The 19,397-nt window shown below is 44.7% G+C and overlaps 1 protein-coding gene across 2 annotated transcripts in view; it reads left to right on the top strand.

The window, feature by feature from the left end:
- The first annotated feature begins 1,183 nt into the window (after nucleotides 1-1,183).
- The window catches only part of TMEM65 (transmembrane protein 65), a 240,622-nt gene continuing 222,408 nt past the window's right edge, over nucleotides 1,184-19,397 (top strand). Inside the window, exon 1 of one of the 2 annotated variants that reach the window (XM_085604985.1) lies at nucleotides 1,184-1,944. In XM_085604985.1, coding sequence (XP_085461111.1) covers nucleotides 1,722-1,944 — 223 coding nt within the window. In that variant the 5' untranslated portion in view covers nucleotides 1,184-1,721. The remainder of the gene's footprint in view (nucleotides 1,945-19,397) is intronic. The other variant, XM_085604984.1, reaches the window with a different exon arrangement.

Here is a 19,397-nt window from a genome sequence, read left to right on the forward strand (position 1 = left end):
TCCCCTAAACTATAACGACTTCCCAAACTGTATTGGGCATATTGGACTGATGAGCATTAAAATAGAATATTTGCCATGCACTGTGTTAAAATACCTTCAGGGAGGAAGCTCCCCTCCAAAATAAATGCTATTAAGTAATTTTATGCTGAGACCATTAATGCTGCTATTACGATAAGCAGTATTCACTACGAACTGTCAAAAAAACAACCCCTCCCCCCCGTGTTATGCTTTGCACGAACAGCAAAGGGAGCCCTCCACAAGTAATTTTAACTTGGCTACAAAGGAAGTTCTGCCACCACTGTTCGGAGTGTTAGAAAACTCCCACGCCCCCTTCCCTCCAAGAAGTTTGAGTCCGATTGCGCTCCTGTGTTTCGGTAAGCTTCTACAAATACAAGCTTGCCAATGGGGCACGCACTCAGCCTCGCCCTGCAGAAGCCATGGCACGCCTTGAGAAAGGCTGCATCCCGTGCCAGAAGTCAGATGGCGGGCAGGAGCACCGCCTTCAGTTCCATCTGAGGCCTCGCTGTGCTCCAGACTGCTGCCGTTTGCCTGCGTGGAAGCAGGGGGCAGCCTGACTAGTAATGGAAAAGGAATGTGCGGGCGCAGCACTTACGCACAAAAGCGCTTTTGTCCGACATGGCATCTAAGTCCAGCAGGACAAATCTCACAGTTTAGCAAGCTCCACGATATGCACACTGTCCAGAAAATGGGTAAATGTTAAGAGAACAAATTGGGAAGTGATAGCCAGCAACCTAATCCTGCTTCAAATGTAAAATTGTGTCTTTTTTCAGATTTAGTATGGAGTTTTGTGATTTTCTATAAAACAGGTCCCAAACATTGCACACATACACACGTTAATTTGTTAAAAGGACTCTACGTTTCCTGCTCGTTGCGTTTCCAGTGTGAAAGACCAGTTTGCTTTACACTGTGATGTAGGAGGCTGTGGGTGCTAGGCTGCGTTCTGAAAACTTGCCCCGTATCATTCCTCCTCGTACGGTTCTCCGGAGAACTCTGCAATTCCTTGGCAGTTTGGACCAATAATTAGGTACGCAAAGCAGCCAGACCAACTCAGACACTGCAGCTACCCTAGTACTGACCCTACTTTAAGATGCACCACGTCCACGCGCATCTCGTACAGCGAAGCAAATATGCCGCGCATGCGCGATGACGTCACTCCCGGACCGCCCCAACTGCGGGAGGGGTGAGAAGACGCACCCTTGTCAACCGGTGACGCCCACTGTTTGCCGTCCCGAGCCTCCTGTCAGCTGTGCGTGTCCTGTCTCCCCCTGCACAAAGAGACCTCCCTCCCGGGGCACGTGCAAGAGTGACAAGCGGTGGCGTCGGGTGAGAGACCACCAAGGGCAAGCAGGGGCCGTGCGACCACTGTGGAAGGGCGCCTGGAGCCAGCCTGCGGATTAGCTGTAGCCCTTCACCGACTACCGAGAGTTCCTTCAGTGTTCCGTAGTGCACCGCAGTAGCAATTCACCTGCTTGGGAGCCAGTGCCCTGGACTTGCGAGCAGAGCCTCCTCACCACCAGTTTCAGGAACTGGCACGGCTCCCTTTACGCTCGGTGTGTGCCCTCTTCACACACAGGACGGGTTGGTGATCCTCTGGGACCAGCACACCGCGGATCTTCTCGCTTCAGAGGGCGGATGCTGCTGCCCTAGACCTTGGCTTTTGGACCTGCTCTTACCCTGGTTTTTCACCCTTTGCCGCTACAATGCTGCCTCTGTTGAGCCGGACTGCTTTGCGGCCTGCCCGGCTGCGGCTCTGGTGCTGGCCCGGGACTTGCAGAGCACTGGGTACCCACCCACGGAAGGAGCCCATCGAGGCGCTAAACACCGCACAGGGCGCCCGGGACTTCATATACAGCCTGCATGCCACCGAGAGGAGCTGCCTGCTGAGGGAGCTGCACCGGTTCGAGTCCATCGCCATCGCCCAAGGTGGGTACTGCAGGGCACAGCCTGTGGGTGAGGTTGTCAGGTATATGCTTAGGGTCCGTGCTTTGAAGCTGCAGCTACAGTAGCACTGCTGGGGAAACTAGAAGGTTTAATCTGTCAAATGCAGTCATTGCAGTTCAGGTTCAAGTAAACTGGTGTGAAATTCACGCACTTGGCAATGTACAGTCAGTTCTAACATGTTGTTCGACTGCTCTCCCAGGACGGCATATGTAAACTCTTCAGCTTCTGTGTAATACTTTGTGGCCTGTTTGTGTCAAAAAGTGATTATTTATGAGGCAGGGCAGCCTGCACTGGGAACTTTGAAGCTTGTCTACCGAAAGTGTTCACGTTTGTGAACAACTCAAAATAATGCGCATGGTCTGGTCTGCTGATTTTGTTTTATGACAAATCTGTCTTAATTTTAGAATAAAGGTAATTTGAGAGCCAGACACACCCACCCATATCCAATCGTTTTGACTAATGTTCAAACCGTAACTATGCTTACTGTGACTTCAAACGCAATTATAGATGCCCATCCACTGCGAACTGCATTTTCTGTATGGTACCGAATCACTCTATAAAATGGAGAAGAAAAAAGAACTGCAACAGCCCCTCTATAGCCGAAGTCAGAAAACAGAAGCAATACAAAATATTAGTATCGGTGGCTGTTTCCAGTAGTACACATGAAAAGTGAGATTAAAATACAATGCATGAAAACAAACTAAACAGTTCCAGAAAACACATAAAAACCTTTCTATTTAAAACGAATGGAGGTCTCTCTGCAAGGATGGATTTTGCCTGTGGTAGCAGCATTGGCCTGGCTGTGTGGTATAGGTGACTGACTTGTTTAATAAGCTGGTTACGTAGCCCAGATACAGCGAGGTTTGTAGTGTGCACCAGGCATAATAAATAAAAATACAATATCGCTCCTTAAAATGGAGAACAAGAGCCACCACATTGTGTGTGTGTGTATGTATAATATATATATATATATATATATATATATAATCACATACAATGAATATTTAATCATACTTCAAACATAGAATTGCAACCATGCTAATCAATTAAATGTAAAGTTTGCGGTTTTTCCAAATCAAATCACTCAACCCAGACAGCCTCAATGCCAAAGGACTGTACAATGGATCAAACCAATAATGGTGTTTGAATGCACATTTGCAACTAGAAAATGTGAATGTAACCTGATGCTTTGGGGTAAAATGGCCCTTCCATAACTTGGTTCTGGCAATTTTAATAGAATAACCCACCAGCCATAGAAAGACTGTTCAGGAATAGCATCTGTGAGATCTGTCATGAAGCCTGAGAATCTGTTGAAATTGTTGAGCCAAATGAATTCTGTCATATGCGGAGAGTTACCTAGTTCCATAGTTCTCCCTTTGTGATAAGTTTGATATTGATAGTATGTGTGCATCAATGATACCTACATCTTCTTTAGGATAAGCACGCATGAACATATAAACCAGTTAACAACATTGTCCTTTTGGCTATCCAACACCAGATCACAACAAGTTGGCTTCATTTTGATGGTAGCTATATAAGTGCCTATGATGGTGTGGTGTAATGATAAAAGGGTTCTAAGTCACACTGGTCACTCCTCTGTCAAACTTCCAATAAAAAGTGAAGGTTTTTTTTTTTTACTAGACTTTCAATTGACATGTTCCCAAATTGAAAAATTATGACATTACTGACTCACTTTAACAGACAGATCAGTTGCCCTTCTTTTTACCCTCCCATCATGACTGCGTTAATGCTCTTGTCTTTGCCTATAGGTTTCCATACATTTACTTATGACACTGAACAAGGTGGTTATTAATCTGGTTGCTACGGAAGAGAGAGAATAATTCGCATTTAAGGTTAATACTGCATCTGACTAGCCAATGCTTTTGCTCTCTACAGGCTGCAATGCTGCCTTCAAAAGATTAAATATTTGCTACAGCCCCTTCTTGATTTCAGATTACCAATCAAAGGATACCAGTCGACGATGGTTTTCTATTTAAGTCTTGAGGGCCTTGAATAGGCACCCGTTCACTTCTATTTCTTAGTGGTATTTAAGCAGGATCTTAAGCTAAAGCACAGGCTTCAGATGATCAGTAGTAAGACACCACTTAAGCCTTCCCTGTGAGTGCCCCTGAAATCCTCTCTCTAACTTCACCCTTGAGGTTTCCGATATGGAGGCATCAGCAACTCTGAGAGGGAGGATTTACTGGAGAATAAGTAGTTACTGGGGAATCGGAGCAAGAATCCCCTAAAATGTCCTCATTTTAGTCTTGATTTTCACCTGGAGATTTTTGCCTGATTTCAAGCTGTTGAAATCTCTAACAGAGTGGATCTGCAGTCTTCCTGCAGATCTCCCAATTCCCCTGGTGCTAGTATCTCCTGTTACTGACCCTGGGAGAATTAAGATCGGCCTTGTAATCAATGCTTCACTGTTAGAACTATTCAAAGTAATAATGCTAATGATGTCTTGAACGGTTGCCTTGTAGAATTTGTGTTGTAGAAAGATGCTGAGTGAAGATAGTGTTATGAAGGGATGCCGATTGTGGCATTGTCATTGTGAAGAGCAGCAGAGCCATAAGGAGGGGCCGGAGAGAGGGCAGCATAGGGTGGCGATTTAAAAATATAATCGCAACAGGTGAATTCTGTGGAGCTGCAGCAACACTAGAGGATGCCCGAAGGATTGTAAGTGCCACAAGGGGTTCTGAAGAGGGATGCTAAGGAGTAGCAACAATGGGGAGAGTGCTGAAGAACATCAGCAGAGTAATTTGTGCCTTGTTGCCGCAGCGACACAGCGCTGTGCTAACAAGAATCACCACCGTTCTTGGAAGTCCAAAGGTTTGCAGAACTGTGGGACAATCTGAAGGGTGGCATCATCACAAGAGGATGTTAAGAAGTTGTAGGTATACTAAATATAGTAGAGCCACAGGGGCATGCTGAAGAGCAGTAACACCATGCTGGAGAGCAAAGGAGTCTCAACTGGATGGTGAAGAAAAGTAGAGTGACTAAAGTACACATGAGTAACCTGGTTAAGAGTGTGTAGTGCCGCTACTGCTCTGAGGGAGTTCAGTGCCACAAAGGAATGATGGTGTCTGAATGGAGGAATAGAGGCAATACACTAAGGATGCGTTCCATCACTAGGTAGGTTGCTACAGGAGGATTCATACTTCATAGAGTTGCAATTCGAAGGCTGATTTTGCTACGAAAATTTTGGAAACTGATTAGGGACCAGGCAACTTATCAATTTCTTTTCACATTTTGGATGCTGCCTTTCTTTCTAGCATGCTGTAGCAGCCACATGGCTTTTTCTCAGGGTTGATTCCCCTAGCAGCCACCAGAGTTTGATAGAAACCACGAATGAACTTCTTGCATCGACATTCACTACCCTCATATGATCCTTTAAGACAACGTGTTTCCAGTGAGACAAATAAATCTTGAGAAGATCAGGATCCCCTGCTTGTTTCTACTTTTGCTTGTGTAGCTATTAAAGCATTTGCCAGGGCTGCTTTATTTATTCGAGCAATGGAAAGCATCAGAGGTAGCATTAAAACAGAGAATCCTTGCAATGTAACATATTTCTCCATAATCACAGACTATATTTGCCATTTGGCTCTAAAAGGGCATCCAACAAACGGTTCTTTTTACCCAGGCCCTGTGTCGCTAACCATAGGCATTCCAGAATCTTAGTTTAAGATGTATTTAATGGCATTTGAGACGTACTGTGACATTATTCACCAGATGGCTCCTATAAGAGGATGTGCATGGGTGTTAAACAGAGACAGTGCAGGCTCGTTGAGGCAGCAAATTCCACCACTGATAATTGAAAACTGAGTAGGCGTTTATATTTTGATAGTTTTAGCTTGTCTGTTATCGAGAATAGCTCGATAAAATGCTGCAGCCTCTGGTTTAAAATTAATATTTTTGTAAAGCATAGCACAATGGCTGCCATTAAGAGGATGACAAAAGGAAAGTATTTTTTTTAACATATCTGTCCCTAGGCTTTTTGTCTTTTAGTGAAAGAACACAACTTCAGTCCGCTGTCCCTGAAGTCTCTTTTTATTTATTTCTCAGTTTGTTCTTTGATATATTTGAAGCTGAGATAATCTTGCTATTGTGACCATAGTTTTTATAATGTTTTGTTGTTATTCAGCTCTTTTTAAGGTAGCGGGTAAAAAACCTTTTTGTCATACTTAGTAAAAAAAAAACATTTATTACTAACTATTCAGTAGTGTCTTACAAACTTTGGAAGTGATTAGGTGTAATTCCAGAGTGAATTCACAGAACGGGCAGATTACTTGCTCGCATCAGAGAAAGTTCGAAATAATTGTGCCAATTGGTGCATTTTTTAGCACAATAGCTAAAGAAGTTGGTTGAAATTCATAGTTTTTGTAAGCAAGACTAATCTTACCAATTAGGTTTTTGTGGCTTCTCCTAACTCCAGATGTTGTAAAATCTTTATTTGCATGCAGTTATATGGTGCATTTTATAGTACACTTTCCAATTGTCTAAAAAGCCAGAGGCCCTGATTACAAGTGGCGAAATGTCTCCTGGAGTAATAATTCTGGGTGGCATTCTGCCACCAGCAATTCTAATGGCCTGGAAAGGGATCCAGTGTCTATATCGAGTCTACACAGTTCTTCTGCATTCGAGAAGAAAACGTAAAAACGCCTGTTTGTAATGCAGGGATGCGTGTCGGAATGGGGGCTCTTGCACCAAAAAAACAGCACTCTAATAATCATGGCCATGGTGTTTACAGTTCATTAGGATAATCTGGTAATGCAACATGGCCATCTGACATTTTTCTAAATGTGGTTATAGGGCCTCGTGGTGTAGATGTGAGTGGAGAATTTGAAGCAAATGTGCAGAGAAGGATAAAAGGAGGCACAGTGGTACTCCAAATCAAATTTAATCATCAGCGAGTCCACTGGTCCAATTAAAATCGCAAAGGTGTGTCACCACTGAGGTAATGGACAGTAGTGGCTACAGAATAGAGATCAACATGTTTCTTGCTCAATGTGTCATCAGGATCACATGGCAATTCTTCAGGACCAAATGTCTACTATCTGCACAGTGGTTGGTTCCAGTTTTAGTGTCAAGTTAGTGTCCGAGCTGGTGGAGAGAGGGGTAGGGCGGCTGCTGAACCAACGTTCATAATATTAACATACCCTCCCCCAGTCTTTCGAAGGATTTTGTGAACTGCCCAAATTGGGTTGGTCTGCTAATAAGGTACCTCATTGGTAGGTTACTTAAGTATTTGATTTACATTTGACATTAACACTGGAACCAACCACTGTGTAGATAGTAGACATTTGGTCCTGAAGAATTGCCATGTGATCCTGATGACACATTGGGCAAGAAACATGTCGACCTCTATTCCGCAGCCACCACTGTCCATTACCTCATTGGTGACGCACCTTTCTGATTTTAATTGGGACCAGTGGACTCGCTGAGTAAATTTGATTTGGAATACCACTGTGCCTCATTTTAGCCCTCTCTGCACATTTCCTTCACATTCTGCACCCACATCTACACCATGAGGCCGTATACCCACACTGCACCTAACGGCTTGGGACGAAAAGATCTCAGATAAAGAGCCCAATGTAGGGTGCCCGACAGGCATTGCAGCGCTGGCCTGACGAGGAGCATGCCCTATGATGAAGCATGACACCCAGCTGGATGTGCGAGGGCCCCAAATCGGGAGACACTCTGTCTCCACCGTAGGGTTAGTGTGTTAGACCGACTAGGCCTCTTCTTCTTCTCTCTCTAAAAGGAACTGCATACCATAGTTGTTTGCTTGATGCCCCAGGGGCACGTATGCTGGACCTACAAGCGCCCCTAGTCTCTACTTTTTTGACATATTTTTCTGAAAGTATCATACATCTTCAGTGGTGTGGATTTCTGTTTTTTGCATCTTTCCAAGGGGCAAAAGGCTACTACAAACTACTTGGCTATAAATAATTAACTTGCCCCCCCCTGCTACTTAAATACGTTATATGGCTTAAACGAATATATTTAAAAAACATTATTGAAACTGTCTAACAAAATGAATGTTTTGCATCAATGCTAAAATACATAACCTATTTTTTACTGCTATTACATGTCTGTGGTATAGACATCTAGAGGTGTTCTTTGGTGCAACTTTGTTTCATTTTGAGAGTAAATGTTTTTGTTTTTTACGTCTCCTCATTGTACCAACAGCCCTCCACTGTTTAGAAAAAACACTTAAAGTGCTGTTCTGAGGGGGAGCATTTTTGCTAGAATTGTAACATGTGAAACACACGTTTCCTTATAGGAAATGGGGACGTGTAGGATTTGCCAGGGATTTGGTTGGAGGTCATTCAGCAACCCAGCACTGCTAAAAGAGCAGTTGATGCATTCCATTGCCTAGAAAGAGAATGAATAAAAATCACTCTCTGCTAGGACCCATTTATATGCCGTTAAAACTTGCAGTAGACTGCAACAGGGTAAAGTGCTTGCCAGTTTGTCTGCCGGAAGTTATGCTGACAAAGATTACATGGCTGTGGATAGTGTTTCAGCGTTTAGAGGATTGTGTGTATAAACTGCTGTGCTACTTGCAGTCCTTGCTCCCCCACGCCCCTTACGTGAACACTGCACATGTACAACTGAGCCGCAGTTCAGTGTGCCTTGGTTCTCAATGCTCCGTATGCAAGTAAGTAAAAGTAACCAACCAGATGATTAGCACTAAGTTCAGTCCATGAGTTTATTTTAAGTCATGGCAGCCAACAGTCCCTCATGATCTATTTACCTGCGGCCACTATATCAACTGTAACTTTGCAAGGATACAACACCTTTTACTTACACAATACCTCCTATAGTCCATCCCCATACATGCTACTAACATACAGCACTGTTTAACTCTGGCCCACCTCTCATCCCCAGGACGTCAGGCTCCCCAAGAGCCATTACTAGGGCTACACTACAGCTGGTCCGCCGCTGTTGGGAGATGCAGAGATGAGGGTACCCTGTTAATCTCTGGCACCCCATATCGATCCGGCATAGGCAAAGACAGTAGGTCTGAGCCTGATAAGCTTGCACTTCTTTTCAATGTATTTTTTGCAAACCTCTGTATTAGACTTTAAAGGTGTAAAAGTATTATAAAGTAACCATGCTGCAATCTGAAGGCGACCTGCATGTTTGGGAAAAAGAAAGATTAAAGTGCTAAAATACAAAAAAAGGGATTTTTGCCTTCCAGCCATGATGCTGAAGTGGACTGGACTACGTTTTTGGTTACATGTGCAAGAGTAGCAAGTCATCACTCAGATCAAAGCCAGGTAGTTGTTGAAGTGGGCTTACCAATTGCCTCATGATGCAGGCTGTGGTTGGGGAAGCAAAATGTGAATGGCACTTCAGCAGACTAATGGGGAAAGAGGGCTGACCAAAAGCCCATTTCTGTATACACGTATGCATGTCTTTTTATGACCTTTCTTTTTAAAACCTTGCGGCTGGCTTGATAGCTAAAAATATCTCTTGAAGAGCCCTAAAAACTGGAACATAAAGCAGATAGTCCTCTGTTTGCTCTCCATTTCAGTGGTCCCATTGGGATGGTTGTCAAACCTAATACGAAACCTTCTTAATTTTTAATGACGCATGTTTTATCACTTTTGCCACAATACGACTGTCTGAATTCTGCCAAAGAATATGAGCCTTTTCAGTGCTCATCATTTTGGCAGGTAAAGAAATTGAGGCCCATTCCGGTAAAAATACAGATCCAGTGGGAGGGGGAGTGCCTGTAGCTGTTAATCACTATACTTACTGGGTGGTCAGCTATCCAAAGGTGCAGTATTCATAAAGCTGTATGTAACACGCTCTGGGCTAACCTTTCCGTGGGTAAGAAAATATCCAAATTCGTGATTTACTTGATCATGAAGAGAGCAGCGCCGAGAAAACCGGCCTCCTAGTGTTCTTGAAAACAGAATTGAAAACGAAGTGAATTGATCACGAGGCTCCTGGGGTAGAACAGATCTCGGAATGACGCCAGTTTCTTAGCTGCTTCCAGAGTCGACAGACTGACACATTGTAAGGAGCGTGCATTACTCGAACCCCTTCACTGTATTCCAAGGAACACAAAAGTGCATATTTCTGCTTGTACGGCCTTCGAGACCTGGCTGGATGTGTTTCTTTGCAACGCACAGCGTTGCTTGAGTTTATCTCCCAGCTTCACGTGCAGCCCCCGCAGCATACTTTCATCGTGAATACTGTAGCATTGTTTTTGTATTTTATTAGCGATTAACACCCAAACTGGATGTGACAGAGAAGAACCGTGCGGATCAAACAGTTTTAAAATTTAATGAACGTGTTTTATGGCATTATTTTGAAACCGTTTATAGTTAAAATGTATACTCCTTTTTCAATAATTTCATCACTTAGTGTATGAATATTTCCTTGTCTTCGTTCTCGTTTTACTATTGTCTTTATTCGTTGTTGTGTGGTTGTTGCCTACAAGGCACTGCACGTAACGCGTGTTATTATTATCTCTGCACATGGTACTCGTTTTGTCGACTTGATCGGATGGATGCTGGGTCGACTGGACTCGGATTTAAACAGTAAATCCCATAAATCTAAAGACCCCTAACCCAGTACTGCCCTAACCCTCCACACACCCAAACAGGCACTGAACGTGCTGAATCCTCATGCCAGACAGATAGATGATTCTAACGTTGTTGCACCCTCTTATTTGGAAGAAATAACTACTGTTCCCCGATAAAAAAGAATCGTGGATTGAATAGTCCCATCTCACACAGAAACATCACGTGGACCACGGTTCTTTATGAAGTATAATCTTGATGTTGAAATCGTTCCTTTCTATTTAATTTAAGCCTTCAGAGTTCTCCCTTTAAAAAAATAAATATATATATTCCTTCATTGTGTTCCCTTTGATCTGGCCTTCCTCCCTTTCCCCACCCACCTTTCCTCCTCCTACCTCTTCATTTGCTTACATAGTTTGCTGAAGCTTACAAACCTGCGTTTCAAAACCATGCCTGGTTGCTTTAGTTTACTAACTAGGCTTGCACAGAGCGGGCAGGAAGCTTGCATCTTTATATTATTGATTCAACACAGAGGTCTCCACATTTTACCTGTAATACATGCCCAATCACATGGCTTCTATAAAATGTCTCCATATAGACAATATTCAAACAAAAACAACAGTTCCTGACTCCCACAGCTTCCCCCTCTGACACAGGCCATTCAACTCGTGAGCTATTCCAACCCTGTAGGACATCCCACAATGCCTCCAAGAAGAGTCGTCCCTCCTTTCATTACTTTTGTAATGGGGGCAAGATTCTAAAGCACTTATACTATCACAGTAGGTCAGCATCTCTAATACCTTAGTATGCCATAGTATGTGACCACTGTAAGACAATTTAAGATTCCGGTTACCCTCCGATAGACACAATTAGCATTTTTGTAGCATTCAGTAATTCCTTTAGGAAGATCCCATCTAATCTGGAACTGTTGGGATTCGATTAATCTTTTAGGCACAGTCAACCAGATACAGTCCTCCCAACACACCTTTGTTGGAGTTTAACACCTCCTTCTCAAAGCCATTGGATATAGGACATTGCTCCCGGATACATGTATATTTACCAACATCAGTACTGCATTCCCAAAATACACATGATTGATTCACAAACATGCACTTGTTCCTTGGTTTTATAAGGTGCCGTTGTAACATTACTTTGGACTGACTTTCCCGATGATGCAGACCTATTTGGCTATGTGGCATATCAGTGAATTAAGTGGGGCGTCATTACGCCCCAAAACCAGTCGCACTGCTACGTGCTCAAGTACCAACAGTATTTCAAATTAATCCTTGTTTAATCGAATCTTCATTCATTCTCTTTTCCAACTCAACTCCACTTAATCCACACTTGGAGCGCCATGCAATTTTCCAGGTTTCCTATGTTTCTGATGAGACCATCCGGACTTCTCTCACAAACACGATAAACGCATGATTCATCCCAGGCATGTTCTTTATTAAAACCCAATGCATTTCGGACTGTTCAAGTCCTTCGTCAGGGGTAACTACAAGTAAAACATGTTGAAATTAATGATAAACTTATACATGCAACACGATACATCTATTCAACAAAACTCAGCAATCTGTGATAATCTGCTGTACTCTAATGAATGTTATACTCGCATGTAAAAACAAAAAATAATCAATAAAATATGCAAACATTCCCCTCGCTATCACACCCCCATAACCACTCCCTTCTGCGCTGTGCTGCGAAGCTGCTTAACTGACTGCCAACATATCACCTACGTTTGTAATGAACCTCTTCATGTCCAGCCACTCGTGTTAAACACATTCAGGAAACAACTCCTCTCTATGTAACACACTATTTTTGAAACAATCAGCGATTTACTGATGTAATCATTTCTCAACGCCTCCATGTGATATTGTACCCGTAGGGTCACTAATGTACTGCGCCTTTTAAACGGATATAACTTAATACATTCAACATTTCGCGCACGTACCTGCCCAGGAATATTACAAATTCACGATCCTCATCTCAAGACGAAATGTTAACCCGCCTGTGAAAACGCTCGGTTTTTAAACCTCACGTGTAAGAGAAGACCCTCCCTGATGCACTTAATTAATCACCTGACCCAACCGTTACCGCTCCGCAGTATAGCTAAAACTTCAATCCCCAAAATGCTTCACTTTTCGTAATCTCAAATGCTCTCCCAACATTGTATAAAAAATGTATTCCCAAATGAAACCGTCCTGATTTAATAAACGTGCATGCTAGAGTGCTCTTAGCAGATGCTACTTTCTCATTTTGTTGACAAAACTACTTAACGATTATCCCCAGTTCAAAAAGAACATGATGTAATTGCCATTGTGTAGATCGAGCTTCCAAGTCCGTTTGATCTTTTCTCCTGCTTCCAGTGCTGGGTGCAAACCATAAATCGGGCAATAATTCATGATTAATGGTGCAAAAGTAATGGGATGCACACCATGTTACTAAGTCATGTGTTCAATGCTTGTCAAAAAATCCTCACAGAGTGCGTGCGTTACTGGTGTAGTGCCTTGCCCGGGTGGCACTGATTATACAATGAATTAAGTGGGGCGTCATTACGCCCCAAAACCAGTCGCACTGCTACGTGCTCAAGTACCAACAGTATTTCAAATTAATCCTTGTTTAATCGAATCTTCATTCATTCTCTTTTCCAACTCAACTCCACTTAATCCACACTTGGAGCGCCATGCAATTTTCCAGGTTTCCTATGTTTCTGATGAGACCATCCGGACTTCTCTCACAAACACGATAAACGCATGATTCATCCCAGGCATGTTCTTTATTAAAACCCAATGCATTTCGGACTGTTCAAGTCCTTCGTCAGGGGTAACTACAAGTAAAACATGTTGAAATTCAGACCACAGATCTTCTCACACTGCTGACTAAGTCTGTGTCCCTAGATTTTTTAGGTCAAGCCTGAGCCAGCGCGCAAGCACTGCTCTGGTGATCTGTTGTAGGTAGAGTACGGCGGAGAAGCCCCGCCCATATTTTTCATTGACTTGTGTCTTTGTCCTTCGTAAATGCTGTTGTTTGACTCCTTAATAGGCTTGTTGGTCCCTCCTTAGTACGGCCATGTCGTCATTTGTATCCTTACGTTGCTACTGGCCCCTTTACTTGGTTGTTACATGGTACGTGTACTTTTTATCTTTTTCCTCCCCACTTCAACCAGTGGTTCAGCACGGCGCCAGCTTTCAAATGAACGACCATTACAAAAATGGGGTAACCCAATGGTGATCAAGGACCTGGGTAAGGTATGATACAAAAAACAGTGGTCCTAGACCTTCATTTATAAATCAACCAATGATTATATGAGCTATTGGCTCATATGACTTAATACATTATTTACAACATAAAAGTGCAACAAACCATAATCTGGGTCACCATGCATTTTATTTTCATGTCAAATGGTGAAAATCAGACAATATTATATACGTTATCGATTTAGAAAAAAGGGGTTGCTCCAGAGGGAACGTGCATAGGAATAAAGGTGCTCAAGTGTGAAGTGGTGAAGAAGAGGGTATTCAAAAAGATGGCATAGAAGAGTTTAATATGTCAAAACAATTGGACTGGTTGTAAATCACCGTCCTTAGGCAGCCTGGCCACAAATCAATCACAAATATGTTGCAATTTCAATTTGCATAGAATTCCATTCTAGGGTGGCACGTGGGGGGTAAGGTTCAGGATCCAGGCTTGGTTAAAGGGGCGTCGACGTTTCGACCCGACTTATGGCCATGAGGGCGATTAGATCCTCGGCCTTGCGGATCTTCATCAGGACAGGGTGGGGCAACCTAAGAGGGTATGGGGCCTAGTCGCATACCTAAAGAGTGAGAAACCAGAGGTCAGGTCGTTGCACTAGAGGTTAAAAACTGGTAGCATAGTTAAAAGTATATGAATAGTTCACCCACCGTTCACTGTGGTCTACTGATCAGTAGTAGGGGGCTAATGTCTGTAATTCATATGGTTAATGCGGCCAAAATCGCTGGTGGATGTGCTTGAAAGCAGTAATCTTGAAGACTCAGGGAGGTATAAGCGTGGTAAGAGTCAGTGAACCTGCCGATGCTTAGTATCGGGCTGGTAATGTTCATACATTTAAAAATCTCTTTACCTTAAGGCTGGAGATTGAATCTTTATCCAATAGTTCGGTCAGTCTATGAATCAGTGTACTCCAAAATTATTAAATTAGGTCCGCATAAGTGGAGAATCCAATTACAACTGAAAAGATCAAAAACGATTGTAAATAAGGGGATAGAATGCGCTTAGCGTCTAACATGACATCGATATTCTCCAAGGGTTAAAATCACCTGGAAAGCGCTCTTCATCCGCGTCCATCTACCGCCGTGTATGGCTGCATACCGAGAAGGCGGTCGGCGCGTGGACACGGCCGGTGTACGTCAAATACCAGGGAGGAAAGATTCTCCCGGTATCGGTGCGTGACACTGTTAAATGGTGAAGGAATTTCCAAGGAAGGATTTCAATATTATTCGCAACAGATTGTAAAGGCACAGTGATGATTAAAGAATATGTGCGTGCCACTATTAAATGGAACAAAACATTCCAAAGTTGTATGCGACAGATTGTGAGATAACAATGATGATTAAAGAATATATGCATGCCAATGGACAGTACTTATGGCACACAAACAATGAACGAATTATGGATGTGCATTCCGAATAGATACAATGGAGATCACACATTAAAACGGGTTAAAATACGCTTAAGAAAATATGAGTGAACAGTACAGTGGTTGTATTAATACATTTTACAGATAAAATTGCTTGGTACAATGGTTATGTATATGACAAATTCCATGCCATGAGCCTAATACATGTAGCAGACAAGACACGGAGAGCGATGTAAAATTACATTGAGAAACGTGATCCTGATTGAACAACATATAATTGCTAGAGTATGTAGTACACTAGGTCCCTAGTGTGCTAAACAGAATGTGTATGAGACCACTAACTCACTGAAAATGGCAGACTTCATCCATTACTAAGTACAGCTACTTGCCTGCTGATTTCTTCAAATTCGTTCAGGCCCCGTGCTACCGTATCCAAAGAGTGTATCCATCTACACTCTCGTTTGTTAAGTATATTGGCGAAGTCACCCCCTCTTGGGTTAGGTTTGACTTTCTCAATGACCCACCATCTAAGACTTTCGGCTACGTGTTCAAAAGTGGTGAAGTGTTCTGCTAAGGGTGCACCTTGCATCGTATACGACTGCAATGTTGTAGGATGCGGCATTTAACTCTCTGGATGGTCTGCCCTACATATATGAACCCACAAGGGCAGGAAATTGCACTAATGACGCCACTAGTGTTGCAGTTACTGTGCTCATGTAGTGTGTATGTCTGTTCATTGTGCGTAAACTCAATAATCTCTTTAGACAATGGCCAGGCTTTGCATGAACCGCACTTATGGTGGCCCATAATTGGTGGGATCCCCCATAGAGTGGTTTGGCCAGGGGTCCCCGGTGTGTGTAACAGAGACCTAACCACATGGTCCCTAATATTTTTGCCTTTTCTAAATGCATGTAAAGGAGTGGGCATATTGCCCAGTTAGTCTGGCACCAAATGCCAATGCTGGTTGATGGTCTTTTTGATATAGTTACTTTTGGTATTGAAGGTGGTCACGCACACTAAACGTTCCTCCTTGGTGTTAGTTTTAGGTTTTGGAACTAGTAGGAATTCCCTGTGGTTGTTCCACGCACGCTTTCGTGCTTTCTTAAGCAGTCTGATGGGGTAAATCCGTTCACTCAATCTAGCTAAAAGGCCTGCTGACTCGTCAAAGTAGTCTTCCTTTTTTGAACAATTCCTCCGTAGCCTCAAGAATTGGCCGAAGGGCAGATTGTATTCCGCTCACTACTCTTACTGTATAGACTGGTATGTAATTTGCCTGACTGGGCTTTTATTGTAATATCCCAAAAATGAATTGCTTCTCTATTGAAATCAAGGGTGAACTGAATATCAGTAGAGCAAGTGTTTCATAGTGGATTTATTGCCTGCTTGATTTTTAATACCGGGTGTTTCTGATGCCCAGCTTTTGAGGGGCGACCTCTCCTTTGCCATGGGGGTGCTCCGGTGGGGGAGCCTGGCGGCCCTGCTCTCCGTGTGGGGCCCCCTTCTGCCGGGTTAGGCCCTGGCTGACTCCTCCCTGGACTATGAGGTGCACTCGTCATTCATCCACTGGTGGCTGCGCAGCCAGGAGCAGCGGGAGATGAATCGAGAGATCCTGTCAATCCTGGGCCTGTCCCACCGGCTTCGGCCCCACCTGCATGGCAAGCAGAACTCTGCGCCCATGTTCATGCTCGACCTCTACAACGCCATGGCAGTGGAGGAGAGGACGGCGGCTTCTCCTACCCCTACAGGCCCATCTTCACTACCCAGGGCCCACCCTCCGCCAGCCTGCAGGATGGAAATTTCCTCACCGATGCCGACATGGTCATGAGGTTCGTTAACCTGGGTGAGTGCCTTGGCCGTTCTTTTTTGGTGTGTCTGAGCTCTAGGCTAGTGTTGTGAGTGAGAGCTGCTTGCAGGAGATGCCATCCGATCGTGCATCTCCAGTACTCCCAACCGATCGTGCTTCTCCAGTACACCCACTACTATTTCATGTGCTCCTTACACATCGAGTGACCCGCAGTCTTAGTGAATTCTGCTACAATTTGCGTTATCACCTGGGGAGGCAGTGTCAGCGTGTGCATACTTTCCAGTCCTCAGCTTTCATGTGAGGACCTAATGCATTATGGTCATTGGACACTTGATTTGGTTCCACTGAACCAGACCAACAGGAGTGATTTGCAGGTGAAAGCCCAGCCCAGGAGAGAGAACATGTCCGTCTTAACATGTAGCGAGGTGGGCCCCTTGGTTGTGTTTGCTCCAGATGGTTCAATGTGAGTTAACCAAGACTTCAAACCCCAGCATGCACTAGGCTGTCAGGTGAAAGCCCAGGACTGGGGACAAGGTTAGTGGTAGCTGGACTGGAAGCGTGTGCGAGGGTAGGGACTTTAGCAATAAGGAGGTATAAAGAATAACTCCAGTAGTCCTAGGCCAGCACAAACTTTGATTTTACAACTTATTGTTCAGTGATGTCTCGTACCACTTGTAGTGAACCAAAGCTACAAGCCAAGAATGTAGGGATGTATTCAATCCAAGCTCACTAGCCCAGGGCACGAGGCACGGTGTTCTTTAGTATGGAGAGGAGACCAACCATTTGAAGTTGTCCTTTGCTAGAGGGGAGTAGTGTATACATTCGTGTCTTTTCAAATTTTATTTGCAATCTGTAGTCTGCAGTTATAATTTTTACAGGGACCACTCGCAAAAGGGAGTCCATAAGTACCCCAACACAACGAGCAATACCAACCCGTGAGAAGCTACTGTAAGGCTGCCCGGGGTGGGGGTTGCGCAGCGGCCCGCCCCCTTGAGGGCGGCCGCCTTAGTGCCACAGGAAGGCACAGGGGTGGGAGGTCGTGTCCCTGGGCTTGACCTAGGGAGACCCCAGTCAGGTAGCTGCTTCCGGCGGGGAGGAGCCAAGGGGGGGGTACATATTCGGTCCCCGCCCCCTCCTCGCCCTCTTGTCCGCTCGTTTGCCTTGTGGTCATGCGTCGTGCGGGATTGCCCTGTCGCGTGGTTGATGGCCGGCCTCTTCGGTATGACGGTGAGTCGGGCCCACTGCCTCACGCACTGGGGGCCCCTGGTCTGGCGGCGAGGAGTGTCGTCCACATGTCGGGTGCGAAGGATCCCATGGGGTCCGGGCATGCCGCGGTCGGGGGTTTGACCGGTGTTGGTTGTGGAATTAGTTTGGAGGCAGGGGGATATGCCTGGGACTAGCTGGGAACAAGTTCTCCGTAAAAAGTTCTGGGGCACATTGTTTGCGAGGGGCTGTTGGGGCACGTTTTCGCAGGTCATGCGACGAGCCTGGACCATAAGAGAGGCTAATTTCAGCTATTGATCTCATAGTGCATGTTGGTTTGATCCCTGGAATCAAGTTGGCAGCTTCTCTTTTGTTTTTTGTACTCCATTAATGGCAACCGCATGGATACATATTGCGTCTGTTCGCACGCCTTTTGGTGGGGGCGTGGCCACGGCTTCTTACATTGTTAAAGGCATTCGGTGTGGCGCAGATCCGTCTTGGTGGTGCGTTGGTGGCGCAATGCTTTGGGGGCGATCCCATTCAGGTTTATTGTGCCACTGTTAAGAACCCAAAAACGTATTTCATTGACTTCATATTATTGTCTCTCAGCTCGAACTTGTTGGACTGAGAGCGAAAGAAGCTGGCACTGCACTGCATAGCTGATATTTTGGGGCTGGGAACACGGGAATTATGCTGTGGTGCGGTTGTTAGCGCGCTGCTACGGGGACGATACAATCTAGAAGAGCTCAATTATTAAGGCAGCAGACGGGGACGCAGCGGACAGCGGTGAGGCTGTCTCGGTGTGCAGAGGCCGGACAGTCTTCGGTTCGGGCGTGGCCCTTGCTACCATAATATGAATAGGCAGTGGGATATGATTACCATTGCCAGTTCTCCGAAACTGCATCGAACACCACGGATACTGCAGGGGAAAGATCCCGGGAAGTGCATGACTATTCGAACGGAACGGCATTTCCTGAACAGTATTAGCATGTAGTGACAGCTGTGTAATAATTGGTACTAATGGCAGTTATTTGCGTTGTATACCAGAAGCAATGCCATTAGCACAGTGGTTCGGGCCGGTGCCCCCAGAGTCCGCAGGCATGGGTTGGACTCCTGCCACGCGTGAGTGGGAACGTTTGTAAAAACCAGGCTCTCGACTCAGCTAGGTGTTAAAAGGAAGGCTGGAACTAGCGCGCACCGATTGGAAACGTGTGCCAGTCAGAGAGCGTTGCGGTATAATATCAATTTCGGGCTGCCCGGGGGTCGC

This window comes from Triturus cristatus, chromosome 5_1, assembly GCF_964204655.1.
Source record: "Triturus cristatus chromosome 5_1, aTriCri1.1, whole genome shotgun sequence".
Classification (NCBI taxonomy): domain Eukaryota; kingdom Metazoa; phylum Chordata; class Amphibia; order Caudata; family Salamandridae; genus Triturus; species Triturus cristatus.